Raw genomic sequence first — 19154 nt, 5'->3', positions numbered from 1 at the left:
TTGCACTCGATGGGATAATTGAACTATCATGGTCGCGACAGTGTCCGCAAAAGTGTCAAGGATTAAATTGGATCAAAGACTTCAGGAAGAACGCCCTCAGGATGCTGGAATAAAATGATAATAATTTACTGGAAAGGTGAGAAAGCAATCTCTCAGCTTCTTCAGGTTATATTAATATCTATGCATTGGTAATGAATTTTTTGAATATTGGTAAATTTATTTTCTGGTAATAAAAAAAAAAGTAATGAAAAATCTTACAATTTGTAGAAGAAAAACTCATCCCATTATTTTTTGAGGTTATGTTATTGATAGGCTATTCTTAAGTAGCTTCCAGTGATTAATTAATTATTTTACCAACGCAGTCCCGTAGAAAGACACTTTTAATAAACCACTGAGATTTAACTGTAGATTTTTTAAATAATTTTATATGATAAATTTGCAAAAACAAATAAATAAATTAGTGGCGCAAATTTAATATTCAGAAGACAATTTGCATTAGCGCCATCTTTTGACTATTCTGTGTACTTCAATTCAAAGTCATAAAAAACTGCAAATTCAGCTGTTCGACGTCTGGTTTTAGTAAGAAATTCTCAGTAAAGACTCCATGGAGCTCGTAAAATTGATGATGACTGCCAAAAAGGGTGACAGGAAGTGAAAAACAAAGCAAAAGTCTGTGAAAAAGTGCATTAGAAATGTACAATTTCAACGGGGATTTCCGGAGGCGTCCTGAGCAAAATTTCAGTGGGCAATCACGAAAGCCAGATCGTGAGTCCGTGATTAGGAAGGCTCAGTTGGAACGCTTGAAGAGAGAGGAGGCTCGATTACAGGAGACAAGTGCTTTTGTCATTCAATCCTTCTTCCGGAGCTGCCACCAGAGGCAGACAGTCAAAGCAATTGAACGGGGTAACTTCGATGCCTACAGCCCTGCTCAAAATGCCCAAGTGTCCGTACAGCAGCTGGATTATCTGCTCAAAAGATTCATTTTCTTCTATGATCACTCAAGGACTGACGATGGTCAGAGATTGGTAAGTTATTGGACACTTCCATTCCCATTTAGCAGCTCTGACAGTCACTCCTGGGCCTTCCTTACAGCTGAAAATCTGCGAATTAGTGATTCAGGATGCTGAAACCGTATGCCACAATGTTTTGCGTCATACCATTTGGAAGTATCGTCTTCAGAGGCTTCTCCACATTGCTCTCAGACAATTGCATGCATCCCTCAATCCCCCACCCATTTTGCTCCAGATCTATGAGATCTTCATCGTCAACGAGTCTCCAGCGCCATGGCATCAGATTGTCGTGGAGATCCTCAAGTATCTGCTACAGAGAAATTTCTTTCTCTACTTGAGAGCTATTATTGATGGGCAGAGTGGCTTAATTCCCACAAATCCTGCAGATATCTCACCCAATTTACCCTGTTTTCGATACCTCCAGCTCACCATGAAGCCTCTGTATCTCATTCAGTATGCAGAGGATGAGAATTTCAGGTACTTTCTTCCATTTTCCCTTTAATCTTGCAGAAATAATTTGAAATTTTTACCCATCACAGTAAAAACAAGATGAATTTTTCTAGTTGAATTCCCGATATTAACTCTTTCCGGACCACAACATATCCAGCGAACGAATTTCAGTAAAATTCACTTTATTGTAAGTCTTAGTGGTCAAATATGATACTTTTGTAGAGAAAGAATTTTTTGCGCCTCTGGGAAATTGAAAAACTCATGGGTACTCTCGTCCTCAAAAGAACGAAAAGGAGACAAAACTTGAATTTTCCAAAAGCCAATAATATCAATTTTGTGTATTATTTTTGCGTGTCAAATGACTACAATCTTGATCACTAAAACCAGAAGAATTATTGACCAGTAGGGTGGAATCACCAGTTCTCGCCAGTGCCCCACTTCTCGCCACTTACATTGAAATCGCTATTTTTCGCAATTTATGAAAAAAATGAGTCGCAATTTTTTTGTATTGTTTCTGCTTCTACGCATAGAATCGAAAAATAATAATTATTCGTCTTGGATTCACGATTTTGATCACTTTTTAGAGCAATATTTTAAGCAAGTGCATCGAATCCAACATCTCTTACCAAATGTACTAAGTGTCGTCAAATTTTCATCAGGCCAAAAATACCTATTTGGGTAAATAATTTGTCTATTGAATATTTAATTGCACTTATGGAATACATAAAATTTGTATTTAGTCAATTAATATTTCATTTTATATTATTTTTGTATAAAAATGAGGCATGGCGAGAAGTGGTAATATTCTGGAATTGATATTACCACCTGTCGCCATATCTTTTCAATAGGCGACGCTAACTTCACTTCGTACATTCTCAGTTGTCAAATCTGCATTGTTTACTTTCTGCAAAAGCCCCATAATTTGATTTCTCAAATAAAAGTGAAGAAAAATCATTTAAAGAGAGTAATAATAAAGTGATCACAAGGAAAGAGAAATGGTGAATGTATTCTTTTCATAGCATTGCCTAAAATAACCGAGTGTGGTTCTTTTCAAGTGGGTGGCGAGAAGTGGTTACAAATTTTACAAAACTGGCGAAAAGTGGTAAAAAGTGGCGACGAAATGGTTATTTTTGCATTATTAATAAAAATCAGTTTTTTAAGTAGTCCAGCGTTATGTTCTAGGATTATTGTTTTCACGTATCTAGAGCCAATACATCTAAGTAACTTTGTGTCAAATTTGACTTATCTTGTAACAAGGATTCAAAAGTTATGATTAAATGAATTTAATTTTTTCCTAAACATGGCGATAGCCGGTTATTCCACCCTAGTACATTCAGAGAAAATCTGTAGATTTTCGGTAGAAATTCTGCATTACCTCTATTACTTCACAAAAATATTGTTGATTTATGAAGAAACTGTAGAAGTTATAAAGAAAATGGTATGCTCTTCTTAACAAGCATTACCGAGTACACATTTTAGATAAGTAAAAAGTTGCGAGCAAAAATACTAATTTCTTAAAAATCGCCAATTGAATGATACAAAAACACGAAATTTAGGTTGACATATTCTGCTTAAAGTTTTCACTTCACTTTTCTCTACTTATAACATTACGTCGCAGAATTCTTTATTTTATATAAACACTGTGATATCACTAAGAATAACTCTATAGAATTTTGCAAACTTCAGTGAAAAATATTCCATCTTTTCTGACACATCTGTCTGGAAAGTCTGGAATGTAGAAAAATCTACAGAAAATCAGCAAAATATCTACAAGAATTCGTCAGAGTATGTACCAGGATTCGTCAGAAAATCTGCAAAAATTTCTGACGAATTTTGTCCCAAGCCCAAATAAAATTTGTAGGAATATCTACAGATTTCTCGGCAGATTTTTGGCAGAGGTGTAGATATTTTCTGCAGAAAACTTAAAGATATCTAACGAAATTATTTCACGGGTCCCGCTTGGAATTTGTTACAAGGTTGGTGTCTAAAAGCAAATGGCGGGCATTGGCGGGATAACCTTATATTTGACCTCTAGATTTTTGGGGACGAGAGTACCCATAAAGTTTGAACAAGTTTTTTTTCGAAAATTTAAGAAAAAATTGTTTTTCGAATTTATGTAATCTGTAATTGTTAGTTATCATACTTATTGGCCCCAAGAGATTTATCCTTATTCTGGTCTAGAAATATCAAAAAAGTCACAATATCTGCAAGGAAGCAGAAAATCGAAAATTCACGATTTTTGACCAAGAATATCTGAGCTCAGGAGTTAATTGGGATCCTGCAAAAAATATCCTAGATTTGGACATCCTTATAGTTTGTACTTATCCAGAAGAATAGGATTTTTATCAATTCTAAATAGTCTGAAAAAATTATTTTTTCCATGGGTACCCAGAGTCCCAAAGGAGACGAAAGAGTTAAATGGAAAAAATTCAGACCCTTATTTTCAACTTTAGAAATATTAAACTAAAAATTTTCAACTTAAAAAAAATTCAGCGGGTTACATTCAACTAGAGATATTCAGCGAAAACTACTACGATAATCGATTTAACTCCCATTACACGCGATAATCGTTGTAATTATTTTTTACTGTGCAGTGTTTCTGTTCTATACAACTTCCTGAGGCACATTCTTAGTCCAGAATTGACGAGATCTAGCAAAATCCTCCTGCTTCCGTACATTGTCACCTGCAAGAGATTTCCCTACATGAAGTTCCTCACATATCTTTCATCTCTATCGTCATCTGAGGAGAGTAATCAACTTTTTGGTAGTTCACTCCTCTATTCCCTCCTCTACATCGATCGTCACTACCTGGATCTAGTGAAGAATGACGAGACAAAGTCACATTACCTCAAGAGTCTCTCCCAGATTCTCAATTGCAGCGTCCGGCATTTTGCCGAGAAGCGCCTTGAGGGTCAGATGGAGAGTCAGAGTGATAGTGACGATGAGGAGAATATCTCAGTGGCAATGACGGAAGTCACTGTGGAGGAGGATGCTCTGAGGGAGAGTGTAAAAATTTTAGGAGATTCTCGACATCTCAATAAAATTGCCGAATTTGTTGATACTCTCGTGGATGATCATGAAGCCATTTCTGCCACATGTCACATCTGCAATAGTCTAATGGTGTACGGGAGACTCTCCTCCACTGGATCCAGTCACCTACTCCTGCGCATTCTGGCTGAAAGATCAAAGTTCATTCGTGGCATTTGGGCTAGTGTTGAACTGCTGAGCCGGAATCTTTCCAGCTCCTTCACAAGCGCCATTGTCCGATGTGCAGACACCTCAGTTCCCCTCCTGACCACCTTCTGTACCCTCCTGAGCCAGAAGATCTCCACCCTTCACGATGAAGAATTCATTGCTGGCCACGAACTCAACAGTTCCATGCCCTTCAACATTGGCCAAATCATCGAAGTGAGCTACAGACTGACCATTCTCTGCTTAGAGCTCATCGATCTAGCCTTTCCAGAAACCAAGATCACCCTCAAGAACAACTACAAACCCATCATTGATCCCTCTGGTCAGAATATCAGTGAGACGACAATGGAACTGGAGAGGGATACAAAATGGCGACACATCTTCAAGGTCTGTGTGACTCTTCTCAGACAAATCTATAACAGGGATCTTCGGCTGTCCTTCTGCCCGCCAAATCACTGGGAAATACCCTCATTCAATCTCGTAATGGATAAAAGTGCCAATATTTTCTACCTCCAGCACAGTGTCCAGGATGATCTCATTTCTCTCAGTGCTCCTGCTGCAGAGTCCACAAGTGATCAGATGCCAGCGATGACAGACAATGGAGGAATTCCCATGACAGCCAAACAAATCAGATCCATCAAAATCCTCAAGGAGATTCCCTTCACAATCTCCTTCAACAGTCGCGTTGTTATGTTCCAAGAATTGCTCTCAGTTGACAAAATCAGGTAAGAGACGGGGGCTATCAGGGCTTCAGAATAGTCAGAACTAAAAAGAAACTTCCTTCCAGAGCTCAACGAGAGCCTCATAGATTTTTCGTGGAGCCTCTTGTGCACATAACTGTTAGACGATCTCATCTTTACGAGGACTCCTTCAATAAATTATCCTATGAAAATGGTAAGTACGATATCCTTACATACCTTTTCAATACTATACGTTTTTAGATATTTACTTCGAATCTTCGCTGACCCACCCTGTAATTCAAAATTCTTCAAAGGGTTTTTCGGCATTTTCACTTTCACGGCTTTGTTTCCTTTCTTAAACTCAAACTAAAAACTTTATTTTGGTTTCATTTCTTGAATAATCCTCTCCAGAATATTTATACTTTCATGCTTTTTCAAGAGATTTGATATTTCTTGTCAAGAAAAAAAAACCACACCTCCTTCACAAATGAATTCAGTAGGCAAACCGATATAAGGAAAAAATAGGTTGTTGAAAGTGTTGTGGCTATCGAAATTTCGAGATACCCTATTCATTCGAAATCACGCCCACTTATCGTATATTTAACTCCTGTCACATAAAATAGTCAGAAGTACTTCGATATAAAGTACATTCATTTTATGGAAGTATTGAATAAAAATTCCGATTTTTAGTTTAACTTTTGATTGTCATAATTACTGAAAAGGGCGGGGCCTATGTTTTGAGGGTGTGGCATTGAGAAGTTAGCATTATCAACTAAAATATTCAGCCAATGAAAATGTTTTTACTGACTTTTGAATGGTATTTTGTTAATTCTTATAAGCTTTCTTTTTCAAAAAGCCCAAAGTTATTCAATTTGGATTTAAAATGGATATGCAGTGTTTTTTTTTTAAGAATTGTACAAAACCTAATTGTAAAAACTTCAAATGATTTTTCTGAGGATTTATTTAGGGGAAGCTTTTCACCATCTGTTCATAAAGAAATCTAGTCGTCTTAGAAGGGTTTCTAGGGACAAGCTCACATCATCCTAAAATATAATCAAAATCGGTTTATGATTGTTTTTTGAGAATATTTGAAAGAAACTGCATAGGAAAGTGTCGAGTGTCCATGATTCGTACGATTCCAAGCTTTGTAATAAATAAATTTTTCCTATGTTTCTCAATAAATGTGATTCAGCATTTCAAAAACTGGGCATTTTCCCCTTGTTTTTTAAAATAAAGAAGTGCGGTAGCGGTTATTATTAAAATTAGTCGTATCGGGACATATTTTTTATAATGTAATCATGCTGCAAGGTTGTTTATCCCGTGTTGGAAGAATGTGCTAAGTCAGGGATTATCTTACTACTATGGGACACAAAAATGTCTACCTACTATCCAGGAATATAGTAATCCGTGGCTAAGTCCAGTGTAGACCACCCAGTAGGGAAATTCTGTAATGATATGTGTGGTACTCACCGGCGATTAATAAAACACCTATTTTACATTTTCTTATTGGCTTTTTATTTCACCGCAACACTTCACAGCCACACATACACTGACACTTGCTTCTCACTTCACCTGTCACCCTGTTTCTCCCAGATGGCGCAGCTCTCGTTCGGTGGCAACTTCATAGTGTACCACATCCCTCCTTTTTTCCATGAATTTCAAAATCCCAGGAAAGCTCCTTCCACAAAGTCGCTTCGCTTTCTATGTAGAGCGTTCTCTGGCTGTCCTTCTGGAACCTTTTTCAAATGGGATACATTTCTCTCCAACTGCTTCCCAGTCTCTAAGTCCTGGATGAGAACCGCTGCCCCTGACTTCCTCAATACTTTATATTGGGTTCTTCCGAAGACACTTTGCAGTTTGTTGCCTGGTTGTAGGTTCCGTGCCACCACCACATCTCCTACGACTATTCCCGAGGTTTTGGCTTTGCGCTTGGCGTCCTCGCTCTCTCTCCCCTTTTCCTTTTCAAATTTGTCTTTATCGCGATAGTCTGTGCTGGGTGGAGAAGTCTCAAGATCTCCTAGTGACGGGATTTTTCCCCTAATCGTACGGCCATAACACAACTCAGTGGGTGTTTTCCCTGTAGTGCTGTGTGGAGTTGTGTAGTACATGACTAGATAGTCTTGAAGATCCTTCTTCCAATCGCGATCCAGATTATGGCTGATGCGGATTCTTTTAAGGAGAGATCTATTTTGCCTTTCCACTTCGCCATTTTGTTGGGGCCAGTAAGGGATTGTATTATTCAGGCAGATTCCTTTTTCCCTGCAGTATTCCTCCAGTTCACTGCTCACAAACTGCTTGGCGTTATCGAGAGTTATCGTCCTTGGATAACCCAATCTTGTGAAAATTTTATCCAGTCGCAGAATGGTCTCCCTTGCAGTGATTTTGTTGGTGATTTCAATTTCTTTGTAACGACTGAAATAGTCGATAACTACCAACAAATATTCTCCTGAAGGTAAGGGCCCTAGATAGTCGATGGCTAGGTCGATCCAAGGTCCAACTGGCAATTCTCTCCTTATCATGGGCTCGGGCTTGTTCGGAATCGACACCAATCGACAACCTTCACATAACTGCACCATCTTCACTACATCCAGATCTATCCCGGGCCACCAGACTCGGTCTCTCAGTCTCCTTTTCATTGCTGTTTCGCCTGGGTGACCCTCATGAGCCAGATTCAACATGCGTTTTCTAAGATTCTTCGGCACCACAAATTTGTTCCCTCGGATGACACAATTGCCCACACATCCGTACTCTAATTTAAAAGCTTGGAATGGCTTAAGGATGGCGTCGGACCATCTTCCCGAATCAATTGCCTGCCGAAGTGCCTGTACTTCTGGATCGTCTTGTGATGCTTTTTCAATCTCCGTTACATCTATTGCCGCCGATTCTAAAATGGTGCGGACAAACATTTCCTCTGCTGGGTCGAAGTCAGGAGTATTGACTGTTGTTTCCGGAAGTCTCGAGAAAGGATCCGCAATGTTGGAGGACCCCTTCTTGTAAATAACCCTGAACGTAAAAGACTGTAGCCTTAAGAGCCATCTTTCAATTCGAGCACAGGGTTTTGTTGTGGGTTTAAATATGACCTCCAGTGGTTTGTGGTCGGTTTCCAATTCAAATTCTCTTCCAGTTAGATAGATGTGAAACCGTTCCACAGCCCATACCAACGCCAACGCCTCCCTTTCCGTTTGACAGTAGCGTCGTTCCGTTGGAGTTAGACTTTTACTGGCATAGGCAATAATAAGAGGTCTTTTCTCCGTCTCATCTTCAAATTGGACGAGCACTGCTCCTAAACCCACAGGAGATGCATCTGCAATGACCCTTGTTCTTCTGTCGTTCCGGAAAAAACTCAAAGTCTTCACATCACTCATCATCGTCTTCAGATTGTCAAATGCGGTTTGGTGAATTTCCTCCCATTTAAAAGGTTCTTTGCTGTTGGCGAGTTGTCGCAGGGTATATGTTGCTGTAGCACAGTCGGGTAAGAAGCGACTTACATAAGTAATCAGGCCTAGGAAGCTCCGCACTTCCTCCTTACTTGATGGTTCCCTGAATTTTTGGACAGCAGCCACTTTTGATTCAGTTGGTTTGATGCCTTTGGCTGAAATGTGATGGCCTAAGAATTCAATCTCAGCTACCCCGAAGATACATTTCGACTGGTTTAGTAAAACATTATATTCTTTCAAAGTGGTCAATACCATCTCCAGAGCTGCTTGATGATCCTCATGAGTTGATCCGAAGATGACAATATCATCTATATAATTGATGGTATTAGGACAACGTGACAAAATTTGCTCCATGGCTTTCTGAAAAATCTCTGGTGCACAGGATATTCCGAACATCAACCTCCTGTACCGAAACATACCCTTATGTGTTATAAATGTTGTTATGTGTCGAGAATTAGGCTCCAGTTCCATTTGATGAAAGGCATTTTTTATATCCAGTCTCGAAAATATTCTGGCTGACCCCAATTTTGGCAGAAAATCCTCCAATACTGGCATCATGTGATTTTCCCGCTTAATGGCTTTGTTTACCTGCCGCATATCGACGCAGAGTCTGATGTCTCCATTGTCTTTAGGGATTACCACAATAGGCGATACCCACTCACTTGGGCCATGTACCGGTTCAATTATATCGGATTTCAACAGTTCATCCAATTTCTCTTCAACCTTGCTTAGCAAGGCGATTGGAGGCCTGCGCACATGTTGTGTTACCGGTGTAACGGACTTGTCTATCGGTATCACAATTTTTATTCCTTTCATCTTCGGAAAGGGTGTGATCCTTTGGTCCTCTATTTGGCCAATCAATTGATCGGAAGTGTTGGGTAGCCCCAATACCAAAACTCCAAGATACTTCGCAGTGGATTTCCCCAATAACGACTGAGAACCTCCTGCTACCACATAAAAGGTGGTATTGCATGAAACACCAGTTTTTGCTCCCACAACAGAGATATTTGCTTTAAATATCTTCATTATTCTAAGTGGCTCTGTCTGGGCATATGCTCTTAATTGTTTTGGGGAGTTTTGACCTTCGACATCTTGAATTTGGATTCCGTTATTTTGCATATATTGCCATGTAGTCTCGTCAATTATATTTTGTGATGACCCTGAATCGATCAGCATCTCGATCAGGACGCCACCAATTTGACACCATATGAATTCGTCTCCATCCCCAACATTGAAGATGAAGCTTGAATCCGATTTTTCTTCTTCTCTCTTTGAAACATCTTCAACGGCATTCACCCGTACTCTCTTGGTCGGTATTGAAACGGTGTTTTGTTCGTTAGGACGTTTTATGGCTCTTTTAGTTCGGCATTTTGCAGCCAAATGTCCTTTTAATGAACACTTAGAGCATATCTTGTCTCGAGCTGGACACTTCGGATCTTTCCCATAATGTCCCGTTCTCCCGCACCGGTAACATTCCCCCTTCGCTTGAAACTTGCCACCATTTTCTTTTATTTGGTAAACACTGCTTTGGGATCCCGTATTTGCCATTCCAGAAGATGTACTTGGCTTGCCTTTGCCGATCTCATTTGAGGCTGTTTTTGCAGACAAAAAACCCTTCACAAGTCTGAGTACTTCGTCAAGATCCATATCTTTCTTTGCCAAGAGTTTAGTACGAATTTCCTCATCTGCAGTGAGGATAATTTTATCCACCATGGCATTTGCTCTTTGCTCCTGTTCCGTCTTCCCAAATTTGCATTTGTTCAACTGCCGTTGTGCTCTAAGCAAAAACTCTAGATACGGTTCTTCTGGCTTTTGAGTTAGAGTCCAGAAAATATTTCTTTCGTAACTTTCATGCCTCTTGGGCATGAAGTGTTCGTCCAGCAAATCCAGAGCCTCCTAACAGAAGTAATATAAACGTATTAAAACAAAAGTAACATAAACGTATTAAAACATCAGTCACTTAAACGTATTTAAACAATTTTCCATTTTCCTTGCTATGTCATAAATACTTTTGCAAAATTTTTCACCTTTAATGGGTCATCTGACTCCACAAAATCTTCGGAGTCTGGGTCTTTCCCCTTCCCTTCCATTAAATCATGGTACACTTCCTGCAACTCGAAGCCTGCGTATGCCAACAATAAGTCCCTGAGTTTGATCTTATTGGTTTCTCCGCATGCCGAAGCAACTCGCATAAATCCGCGTTTCCATCGGAGCCACGCACTTCTCAAATCTGTTTCGGAAAAACCCGTACATTTAAACTCGGGCATATGTATTTCCCCTCTCTGCATCTTGAGGATTTTCTTCGGATATATCCCAATTTCTGAAAACATTTTAACATGTCATCAGTCCTTCAATTATTCACTTTTCAGTCATATTTTATCTATTTATTTTCTATACAGATTTTTCTTTTTCCTTTTTCTTTATTTTTTTCATTCTGAAATTCCCCTGACAGTATCATGTATTTTCCTGACTCTTTCGTCAACCTGCCAGTCTTATTTTTCAAATCAAATTTTCCCAATCAATTTTTTTTCAGCCAAATTATATCACAAATTTAATTAAATTTATTCTTCACTCATATTACATTTATTGATTACAATGCAACCAATATCTACAAAATTATTGATGACACTGTAAACAATTCTTCCCTATCATTCTCAATAATCAAGTTATTAACGGGATATCATCCACATTCAGTGAATGGCTTTCCTTCTCCTATTATCTGTCCGGAAGATTCCACATGGATACTAAATTTTTCACATGCTTGTTTTTTTCTTCAAGAAAAGTTTTTCCCCGTGTACCCCCTTTCAAAATGATTTATTAAACTCGGATTATTTATAAAGAAACTGCTTTTTGTCATGAAATTCCTCCGGAAAACAGTCTCTGGATAACTTTCCTTTCAAACCTAACCTCAATTGAGCACACTGAAAACTGGCTGCATTTTCACACCTATTTTACATTTAATTAACATCTCGCAGGTTTTCCCTCACACTCTACACACTTATCCCATCCTCCTCGTCATTTTGTGGTACTCACCGGCGATTAATAAAACACCTATTTTACATTTTCTTATTGGCTTTTTATTTCACCGCAACACTTCACAGCCACACATACACTGACACTTGCTTCTCACTTCACCTGTCACCCTGTTTCTCCCAGATGGCGCAGCTCTCGTTCGGTGGCAACTTCATAGTGTACCACAATATGACAATGTCATATGACAAATTTTCGCGATAAATTCGGGAACAGGACCGCTTTAAAGACCAGTGAGCTTCGAATGACTATTACAAAGAGCTCACTGAATCTCTTAATAACTGATATCAAACTGATTTTCAATAATTTTTTTCGAATTTCCCACATAAAAATTTTCAAATTTATCATATGACATTGTCATATACACTGTTATAGAATTCACCTACAGGAGCGCCTTTTCCGCGATGGTTCTTCCGTGCCTTCGGTGTTTTTGAGCAGAGGCGATGCTTTATGTTACATTTTATCACAGTGAAAATATCTTTTCCTGACATTCAGTTGCTTGCACCGGGCGGGACTCGAACACACTACTGTGAGAGTCGAGTCAGAGATTAACGGTTTTACCTATTGCGCCACTGAGATCCCCTGTAGGTGCGGTGAGTTACATTTATTGAGAAACATCACTCTCTTTTTGTGACTCATAACAAACACTTTCCAATCAATTTTGATTAATTTCCCGGTTTTTCTTTCAATAAAGTCTTTTTGATGTCTAGCAAGCTGCTCACTTACGAAATTCGCCAGGTTCATCAATATTGTGTATAAATCGGATTTTTGAACACGTAAAAGATCGTTTATTGTGATATGTGTTGGATTTATAGTGAAATTTAAGCATAGAAAACTTGTTAGAACAATTTAAAAAAAGAATTTTAAAGGATAATTGAAGCTGCTTTTGACCGCTTTATTATTAAAACATAAAATAATATTCACGAAACCGATTTTGATGATTTTAAGTGGATCTGACAGCTGATAAACTTTTTCATTTGGTCTTCTAATGAGCAAATGTTAGATAATAAAAATAGGTACAAATATTATTCACTTATTGAAAAAACAAATCAAAAAGTTTATCAGCTATCCGAATCATTGAAAATCATCAAAATCGGATTAAAATTGTATTTTTGCTGATTTTCAAAAAAAAAAAAGGTCTAAAGCTTTTGTGGTCTAAGAACATTTCTTTTGAGATTATTATCAAGTTAAAAACGCTATTTTCTTCAATAAAAAGCTATTAAGATCCTTAAAATCGTTTCTGTACTTCGATAGGAGGGATTCACTAACTATTTAGGGATGATTCACCATGATGCTTTGGCAAAAATAGGATGATATATTATTAAAGCAGCGTTTTCAGAATATTTTTGCACCAATCAGCAAAAATATGCTGACCAGTCAGCAGTTATCGAACAAAAAGTGCTAACCAAATATATGAAAATACATATGTTGTCAGTTGAACTAAAATTGGTTAGTATTTGCTGATCGCTTGTTTTTTTTTTACAAATTCGAAATACGAGTGAACCGATCACTTTACTTGCAGAATCCTTATCCTGGTCAAAATCCGTTAAAATCATTAAAATCTGTGCATAAAAAAATCAGAATATCCTCGAAGTCCTAGTAAAGGCTTTTATTAATAATTCATAAAAATTGGATCACGATTGGATTCTTTTTCCACTTTTTTTTGCATTGGAAAAAACTGTTTTTTAATCCATTCCTTACCATGGTATTATACATTATACGCAAATTTAGTGATTTTAGATGATTTATTCTGGGCAATTTTTATCCGAATTGCTGTCAGGAATGGATTTTTAGTAACTTTAGTTCTTCAATTACTTGGGAAAAATAGTTCGACAAAGATGAAAATACATTTTATTATTGTTTCCTTGCTTCGCGGAAGGTTATGCAAAATTTTTGCTCAAAATGGCGGACGACAAATTTGACATCTTGTCGATTTTGTTAAAATTGGCCTCTTTCCTCTTTCTTGATTTGATTTCTAATTGCCAATTTGTGTTCTTGGATAGTTGCTCTATCTAAATCAATTGAATTTTTATTGAATTATGTAAAGAATTTAAATTCGGTGACCGTTAAGACGTGTGTTTGACAGAGGCTCCCCGCGCCCTCATAATAGGTATTTTTTTTTCCTTTAAAAAAAATCATCTATTATAATAATCTGAAGGAAACTAATCCCAAAATATGAACATTCTATCTCAAGTATTTCTGGTACATTGATTGAATGGGTTAAGGGATCATCCTGAAATATGCCCCACCCCCTTTTACTAAAATCGTGGCTACTGCCTTGGTGACCTGTACATTAATTAGCAGTATCGTTTCAGCGTCTCACAAATTTGAAAATGGACTACGTTCTTAGAAAAGGTATCCGCTATGTAAAAAAATGAATTGTTTTATATTTTCTAGGGGGCGTGGCCTAAAATTATGATTCAAAAAAAAACATATGCGAAATACACAAAATGCGTATTGTGAAGGGATACTCATGTCCTTTAACTTTCAGAACCGGATTTCCATGGAAAATTCAAGGTGCAGATGATAAATGCAGCGGGATTAGAGGAAGTTGGGATAGACGGTGGTGGAATTTTTAGGGAGTTTCTCTCTGAGCTGCTCAAGACAGCTTTTGATCCCCATCGTGGCTTCTTCATGATCACCACTGACAACAAACTCTATCCTAATCCCGGAGCTGCCAAGATCGTTGAGGACTTCCGGGAACATTACTATTTCATTGGGAGGATACTGGGAAAGGCTCTGTATGAGAATTTATTGGTAGAAGTTCCACTTGCGGATTTCTTTCTCTCCAAATTGGTCAGCAAGTACTCCGATGTGGATATCAATCAACTGGCTTCCCTGGATCCTGTGCTGCACCGGAATCTTCTGTCTCTGAAGGCTTTCGATGGGGACGTGAGTGAACTTGGGTTGGACTTTACGGTGGTTTGTGAGGAATTGGGAGAGACGAGAGTGGTGGAATTGAAGCCAAATGGGAACAATATTAGCGTGTCGAATCACAATAGGATGGAATATATTCATCTGATGGCCGATTATAAGCTAAACAGACAGATCCGACCTCAGTGTCTGGCCTTCAGGGAGGGCCTGCAAAATGTCATTCCCACAGAATGGCTGTCGATATTCAGCAACAAGGAACTGCAGCTGCTCATATCTGGAGCTGAGCATTCAATCTGTGTGGAGGATCTCAAGTGTCACACGAAATACGGAGGAAATTACACTGCGGACCATCCTACAATTAAAATCTTCTGGCAAGTCATTGAGAGTTTCACGGATATACAGAAAAGGCAATTTTTGAAATTTGTCACGAGCTGTTCGAGGCCACCGCTCCTGGGATTCCGGGTAAGATGCTCCGCAAACAAAGAAAATCCTAAAGATTTCTACCAAATTCAATTTCTTTTTCAGGACCTCGATCCTCCCTTCTGCATTCAGGATGCTGTGAACACAGAGAGACTCCCCTCGGCTAGTACGTGTCTAAACCTACTCAAACTGCCCCCATTCCAGAACGAGGAGACTCTCCGGATCAAATTACTTTATGCTATTGATAGTGGTTCTGGCTTTGAACTAAGTTAACTTATTCGTGTAATTCTCACGCAAGATTGTACCTATTACTTTATTTGGAAGGATTATACAATAAAATATCGTGAAATCTCTCTGGGAACTAGCGTGCATCGAAAACAACCACTGCAACAAGAAGAGTATTGAGGAATGTGGTCCCCATTTGAAAAGGAACTTAGGGAATACTTACATCTCTTTGTGCGCTTCTTGTACATAATCCTGTAGCCACATTCACGGCATCGGATGGGATCCCGAGGTCTCATGTCGTTCTCATGATGGCATTCTGAAAAATTGCAAGAAAATATATGAGGAAATCGTGCAAGGGAATCAAAACAAAATTTCCTAACCTCCACAAACATAAACCATTGCGGTTTTTGTCACGCCAGAGTCCTTAGATGTACTAGGTTCACTCATTTTTCTGTATGATTTTTTTACTCTTTTACTTTTAGCACTTTGGTAAGGTAATTCTCACTTTTTCCCAGAGATTTTGCTGAAAATTACCCAGGAAGGCTGCGTTTGTTTTCTTTTCCTTGAACAACAGTGAACAATAGTGTTCGCCGCCAGAGGCGTTGGCATCACAAGAATGAACCCGGCCGGCTATTCGTACATACTGACTTCACACATCGTACCGAGTATATACAATGTATTTACAGTATAGTCTCTCAAATCTGAATCTCTCAAATTCGAACGCCGTTTGGATTCAAAATGTCAATTGTGAGGTTATGTTAGAAAGTTCGTATTCTAGGTGAATTAAAATCATATTTATGTGCTTCTTCCTGAATGTTTACATACATTATTATTGTATAAAATGAAAAGGAAGTACAGTGCCCGCTTTCTAATCCGGATCGCTCTAATCCGGACGAGTTCTCGACGGTTACATTTAAAATACTTTTGAGGTTATGTATACATGTGTGTTTAGCAATGAAAATTAATTATCCTGTGATGTTTTTATTTAATAAAATGAAGTATAATAGCATGACTTCTCTAATTATTGGCCTCTACACATTGGGAGCAATTTTTTTCAAAAATTGCTTTTTTGAAGGAAATTCCCTGCAGCGTTGTAGGGGGAAATATCAAATTTCTGTCAAAAACGCAATTTTTGACGAAAATTGCTCCCAATGTGTAGACGCCTTATGTCTTTTTAATCTTCTTTAAAAGTTTTTTTTCTAATTCTACAAAAAAAATCTTGTATTATATTTTCGAGACGTTGAAAAAATTCAAAAAATCCATCCGGATTACGAAGCGGGCACTGTATGTTACCACTAAAACTTGCGAGAAAGTGCGAGAATTTGATTCAAAGTACAATTTAATCTTACAGAAATTTCGTTAGTTTTGAAAAAATCGTTCGAATTTGGGAGGTGAGAAATGTCAAAAATACCCCCCGAGCGTTCGAATTTAGGAGACTCTACTGTATGTGAGGAAAAATATAAATTTCCGCACTTACTAAGTATATACTATGTATTTACTTCAAAGATATGCAAATTTAACTCTTTCCGTGTCATTAGGGCCATATATGACCCGGAGAAAAAACTTTTTTTTTGCCTATTAACATTAATTGAAATCTATCGGTTTGTGCACGACATCATAATAGAAGGATGTAAGATTCTTGGCTAATTTTCTCAAAAGTCCAGATATTCAGGAAAAGAAAATATTTGAGATCAAAAATCACTAATTTCGAACTTTGTGAAATGACTTTTCTTTTCCAAAATTTTTTATATTAATTTACTTTTTTTAGCAAAAAGTTCTTTAGAAACACAAAATAGAATATCCAAAGATTGTATATTGCATATTTTGATATAATAAACTACTCTCAATTTTCCAGAAAAGCGTGTAGAATTTTCCGGGTTATATATGACCCTATTGTCGGCAAGGGTAACAGTGTTTTCGTCCCAAACCTATAGCTAAATGTAGTTGGGACATTGTTTTTCTTTGTGAAATGCAGGTGGGACATCTTGCTCCTAGACATTTCATCTTATATCTGATGAATTATAACGTATTTTGCAATATTTTAGTTCTCCAAGCGTCTTATATTGTGCAATTGTATTGTGTGTGAATAAATATGTGAATAAGTTTATTTTTGCCAAATACCACTCAAAATATTGTGACATAGACTGTTCAAGGTTCCTTGAACACCAAGAGTACAGTGTTCATCAAAACAATACAGTTTGCCATGGTTTTGACCAAATTAATAACTTCAAGCAAAAAAACTCTTAGAAAGCCCGTGATATAGATTTTGAAAATGGTATGTATACTTCCCTTGCCGACAATAGGGTCATATATGACCCGAAGTTTTTCCAAGTTTTCACGCAATGGAAAATTTCTTTCCTGTCTGAACTATTATATTTGATCATAAAGCATTAGGAAAAACTCAATTTTACATGAATTCATCTGCTGAATAAAAGTGTGACGCGAAAGAGTTAACACGGTATAACCACACTTTTGCCACCTACGTAAGCCTTACTTGTAAGGCATAGGAAAGCTATTGATGCATTTTTCTGGCTTTTAAGGATGCCTTACATAAATACACATGTAAAGTATTTGCAAGCAAATTCTGTAAAACTATTGTAATAAATACATGTAAACTACATGATAGTACAGTAGACTCTTCGTTATCCGGCTGACTGGGGGACAAAATGACATTTAGGTTTTTTGACTAATCAACAGTTTTTCTATTTTGTGCTGTGTGAATTTATTTTCTGTCTGACAAAAAAAAAAGAGAATTTTCTTCATGGTGTGCTTATGTTTCATTTTTTATCACAATTATGTATTAAAAACTTCGATACAATGATAATAATACTTTAATTCACTCTGGACAAAATTCATGTTTAGTAAAAATAATTTTGAATACATCAACCGCCAGTGTTTGGCAGCTGTCACCCGGATAACGAAGTGCCGGATAACGAAGAGTTGAGTGTATACGCTTTCATTTTTCTTCTTCTTCTTCTATTTTATGTAAGGCTGTCGGACTCACTCGGGTCCATATAGCCAATGGAGCCAATGCCAATACGCTTTCATTACCACACATGTTAGTCATTTTGAAAGCAATACATTTGCAAAGCTTTCGTATGGCTTACATGTCATTGAAAAGTAAGGCTTACACGGAGCCTTACAAATCACAATCACTTACATGTAAGTTTTACTTTCGCTGCTGGGTAGCAGTCACACCCGGCTTGGAATTTCTAACAGCCATCAGCGGAAAGTAACAGAATGTTAACAGCCGCTGTTACCAATTTCATGCAAATGGAAAGTAGGTGACGGTTGGCAAGAAATTCATGCCAGTGCTGTTAGGTTTTTCAGTTACTTTAGCGCTCCAAGCGGTCGATCGCAAATACTTTTGACATTTAGCTATTGAGATTGTGAAATATTGTGATAAAAAAGTGTAAAACTCTTTGTCCGGATGATAATTTTCTGCAAAATAATTAATGAGGTAAGTACCCAAGAAACATGTAATTATGTTGAAGAACTAGTAAAGGTATAAGGTTGCATTAATACACATTTATTTGCTGAAAATTAAGAGACTTCTAGGATTCATTTTACTTCACAAAATTCTGGGCAGATAAGCATCGTAACAGGCCTGAGATCTTGTTCATCCTCCTAAGAATCACATGTAGTATACAGTGAATCTATTTGTTCAGGAAATTTCAGTTGCAATCCCAAAAAAATCAGAAAATCTGTGGAATCCTGCGATTCGAAATCCTTTTGACAATTTCCTGGTGAGAATACCACCGGAAGTGGATAATAGTATCAACTATCCCTGTCTACAAGAGCTACTCCTCATTCACTATCGTGTGTTCAGGAAATTT

The 19154-nt window shown here is 37.7% G+C and overlaps 3 protein-coding genes across 4 annotated transcripts; 1 reads left to right on the top strand and 2 right to left on the bottom strand.

The window, feature by feature from the left end:
- The first annotated feature begins 585 nt into the window (after positions 1–585).
- Positions 586–15454, top strand: LOC129803164 (ubiquitin-protein ligase E3C). Of its 2 annotated transcripts, XM_055849530.1 has the most exons (6): positions 587–1025; positions 1093–1487; positions 4055–5377; positions 5440–5546; positions 14291–15135; positions 15199–15454. In XM_055849530.1, the coding sequence occupies exons 1-6, from the start codon at positions 693–695 to the stop codon at positions 15364–15366; spliced, it is 3171 nt and encodes a 1056-aa protein (XP_055705505.1). In that variant the 5' UTR covers positions 587–692; the 3' UTR covers positions 15367–15454. The 2 variants fall into 2 exon arrangements, with proteins under 2 accessions (XP_055705504.1, XP_055705505.1); XM_055849529.1 differs by having other exon boundaries at positions 586–1025; positions 14291–15454.
- On the bottom strand, positions 6831–11409 carry LOC129803163 (uncharacterized protein K02A2.6-like). Its single transcript, XM_055849528.1, has 2 exons — positions 10797–11409; positions 6831–10665 (listed from the first exon to the last, which is right to left on the bottom strand). Exons 1-2 carry the CDS (start codon positions 11097–11099, stop codon positions 6991–6993), a joined length of 3978 nt encoding a protein of 1325 aa, XP_055705503.1. The 5' UTR covers positions 11100–11409; the 3' UTR covers positions 6831–6990.
- On the bottom strand, positions 15388–15932 carry LOC129803165 (DNA-directed RNA polymerases I, II, and III subunit RPABC4). The gene is made up of 3 exons (XM_055849532.1): positions 15699–15932; positions 15542–15634; positions 15388–15477 (listed from the first exon to the last, which is right to left on the bottom strand). The coding sequence occupies exons 1-3, from the start codon at positions 15763–15765 to the stop codon at positions 15455–15457; spliced, it is 183 nt and encodes a 60-aa protein (XP_055705507.1). The 5' UTR covers positions 15766–15932; the 3' UTR covers positions 15388–15454.
- Positions 15933–19154: the final 3222 nt, after the last annotated feature.

Source organism: Phlebotomus papatasi, chromosome 2 (assembly GCF_024763615.1).
Source record: "Phlebotomus papatasi isolate M1 chromosome 2, Ppap_2.1, whole genome shotgun sequence".
Lineage (NCBI taxonomy): Eukaryota > Metazoa > Arthropoda > Insecta > Diptera > Psychodidae > Phlebotomus > Phlebotomus papatasi.
Note: the sequence above shows the minus strand (reverse complement) of the source record. Positions and strands in the feature narration are given on the sequence as shown.

What these genes read in the sequence shown, in the direction of transcription:
- LOC129803164 (XM_055849529.1), top strand. Translation starts at nt 693, where the DNA reads ATGTACAATTTCAACGGGGATTTCCGGAGGCGTCCTGAGCAAAATTTC. An exon ending in CTGACGATGGTCAGAGATTG is followed by an intron (nt 1,026 to 1,092) that starts GTAAGTTATTGG and finishes CCTTCCTTACAG; the next exon opens with CTGAAAATCTGCGAATTAGT. An exon ending in CTCTCAGTTGACAAAATCAG is followed by an intron (nt 5,378 to 5,439) that starts GTAAGAGACGGG and finishes ACTTCCTTCCAG; the next exon opens with AGCTCAACGAGAGCCTCATA.
- LOC129803163 (XM_055849528.1), bottom strand. Translation starts at nt 11,099, where the DNA reads ATGTTTTCAGAAATTGGGATATATCCGAAGAAAATCCTCAAGATGCAG. An exon ending in AGTCAGATGACCCATTAAAG is followed by an intron (nt 10,666 to 10,796) that starts GTGAAAAATTTT and finishes TACTTCTGTTAG; the next exon opens with GAGGCTCTGGATTTGCTGGA.
- LOC129803165 (XM_055849532.1), bottom strand. Translation starts at nt 15,765, where the DNA reads ATGAGTGAACCTAGTACATCTAAGGACTCTGGCGTGACAAAAACCGCA. An exon ending in AATGGTTTATGTTTGTGGAG is followed by an intron (nt 15,635 to 15,698) that starts GTTAGGAAATTT and finishes GCAATTTTTCAG; the next exon opens with AATGCCATCATGAGAACGAC. An exon ending in CAAGAAGCGCACAAAGAGAT is followed by an intron (nt 15,478 to 15,541) that starts GTAAGTATTCCC and finishes TTCTTGTTGCAG; the next exon opens with TGGTTGTTTTCGATGCACGC.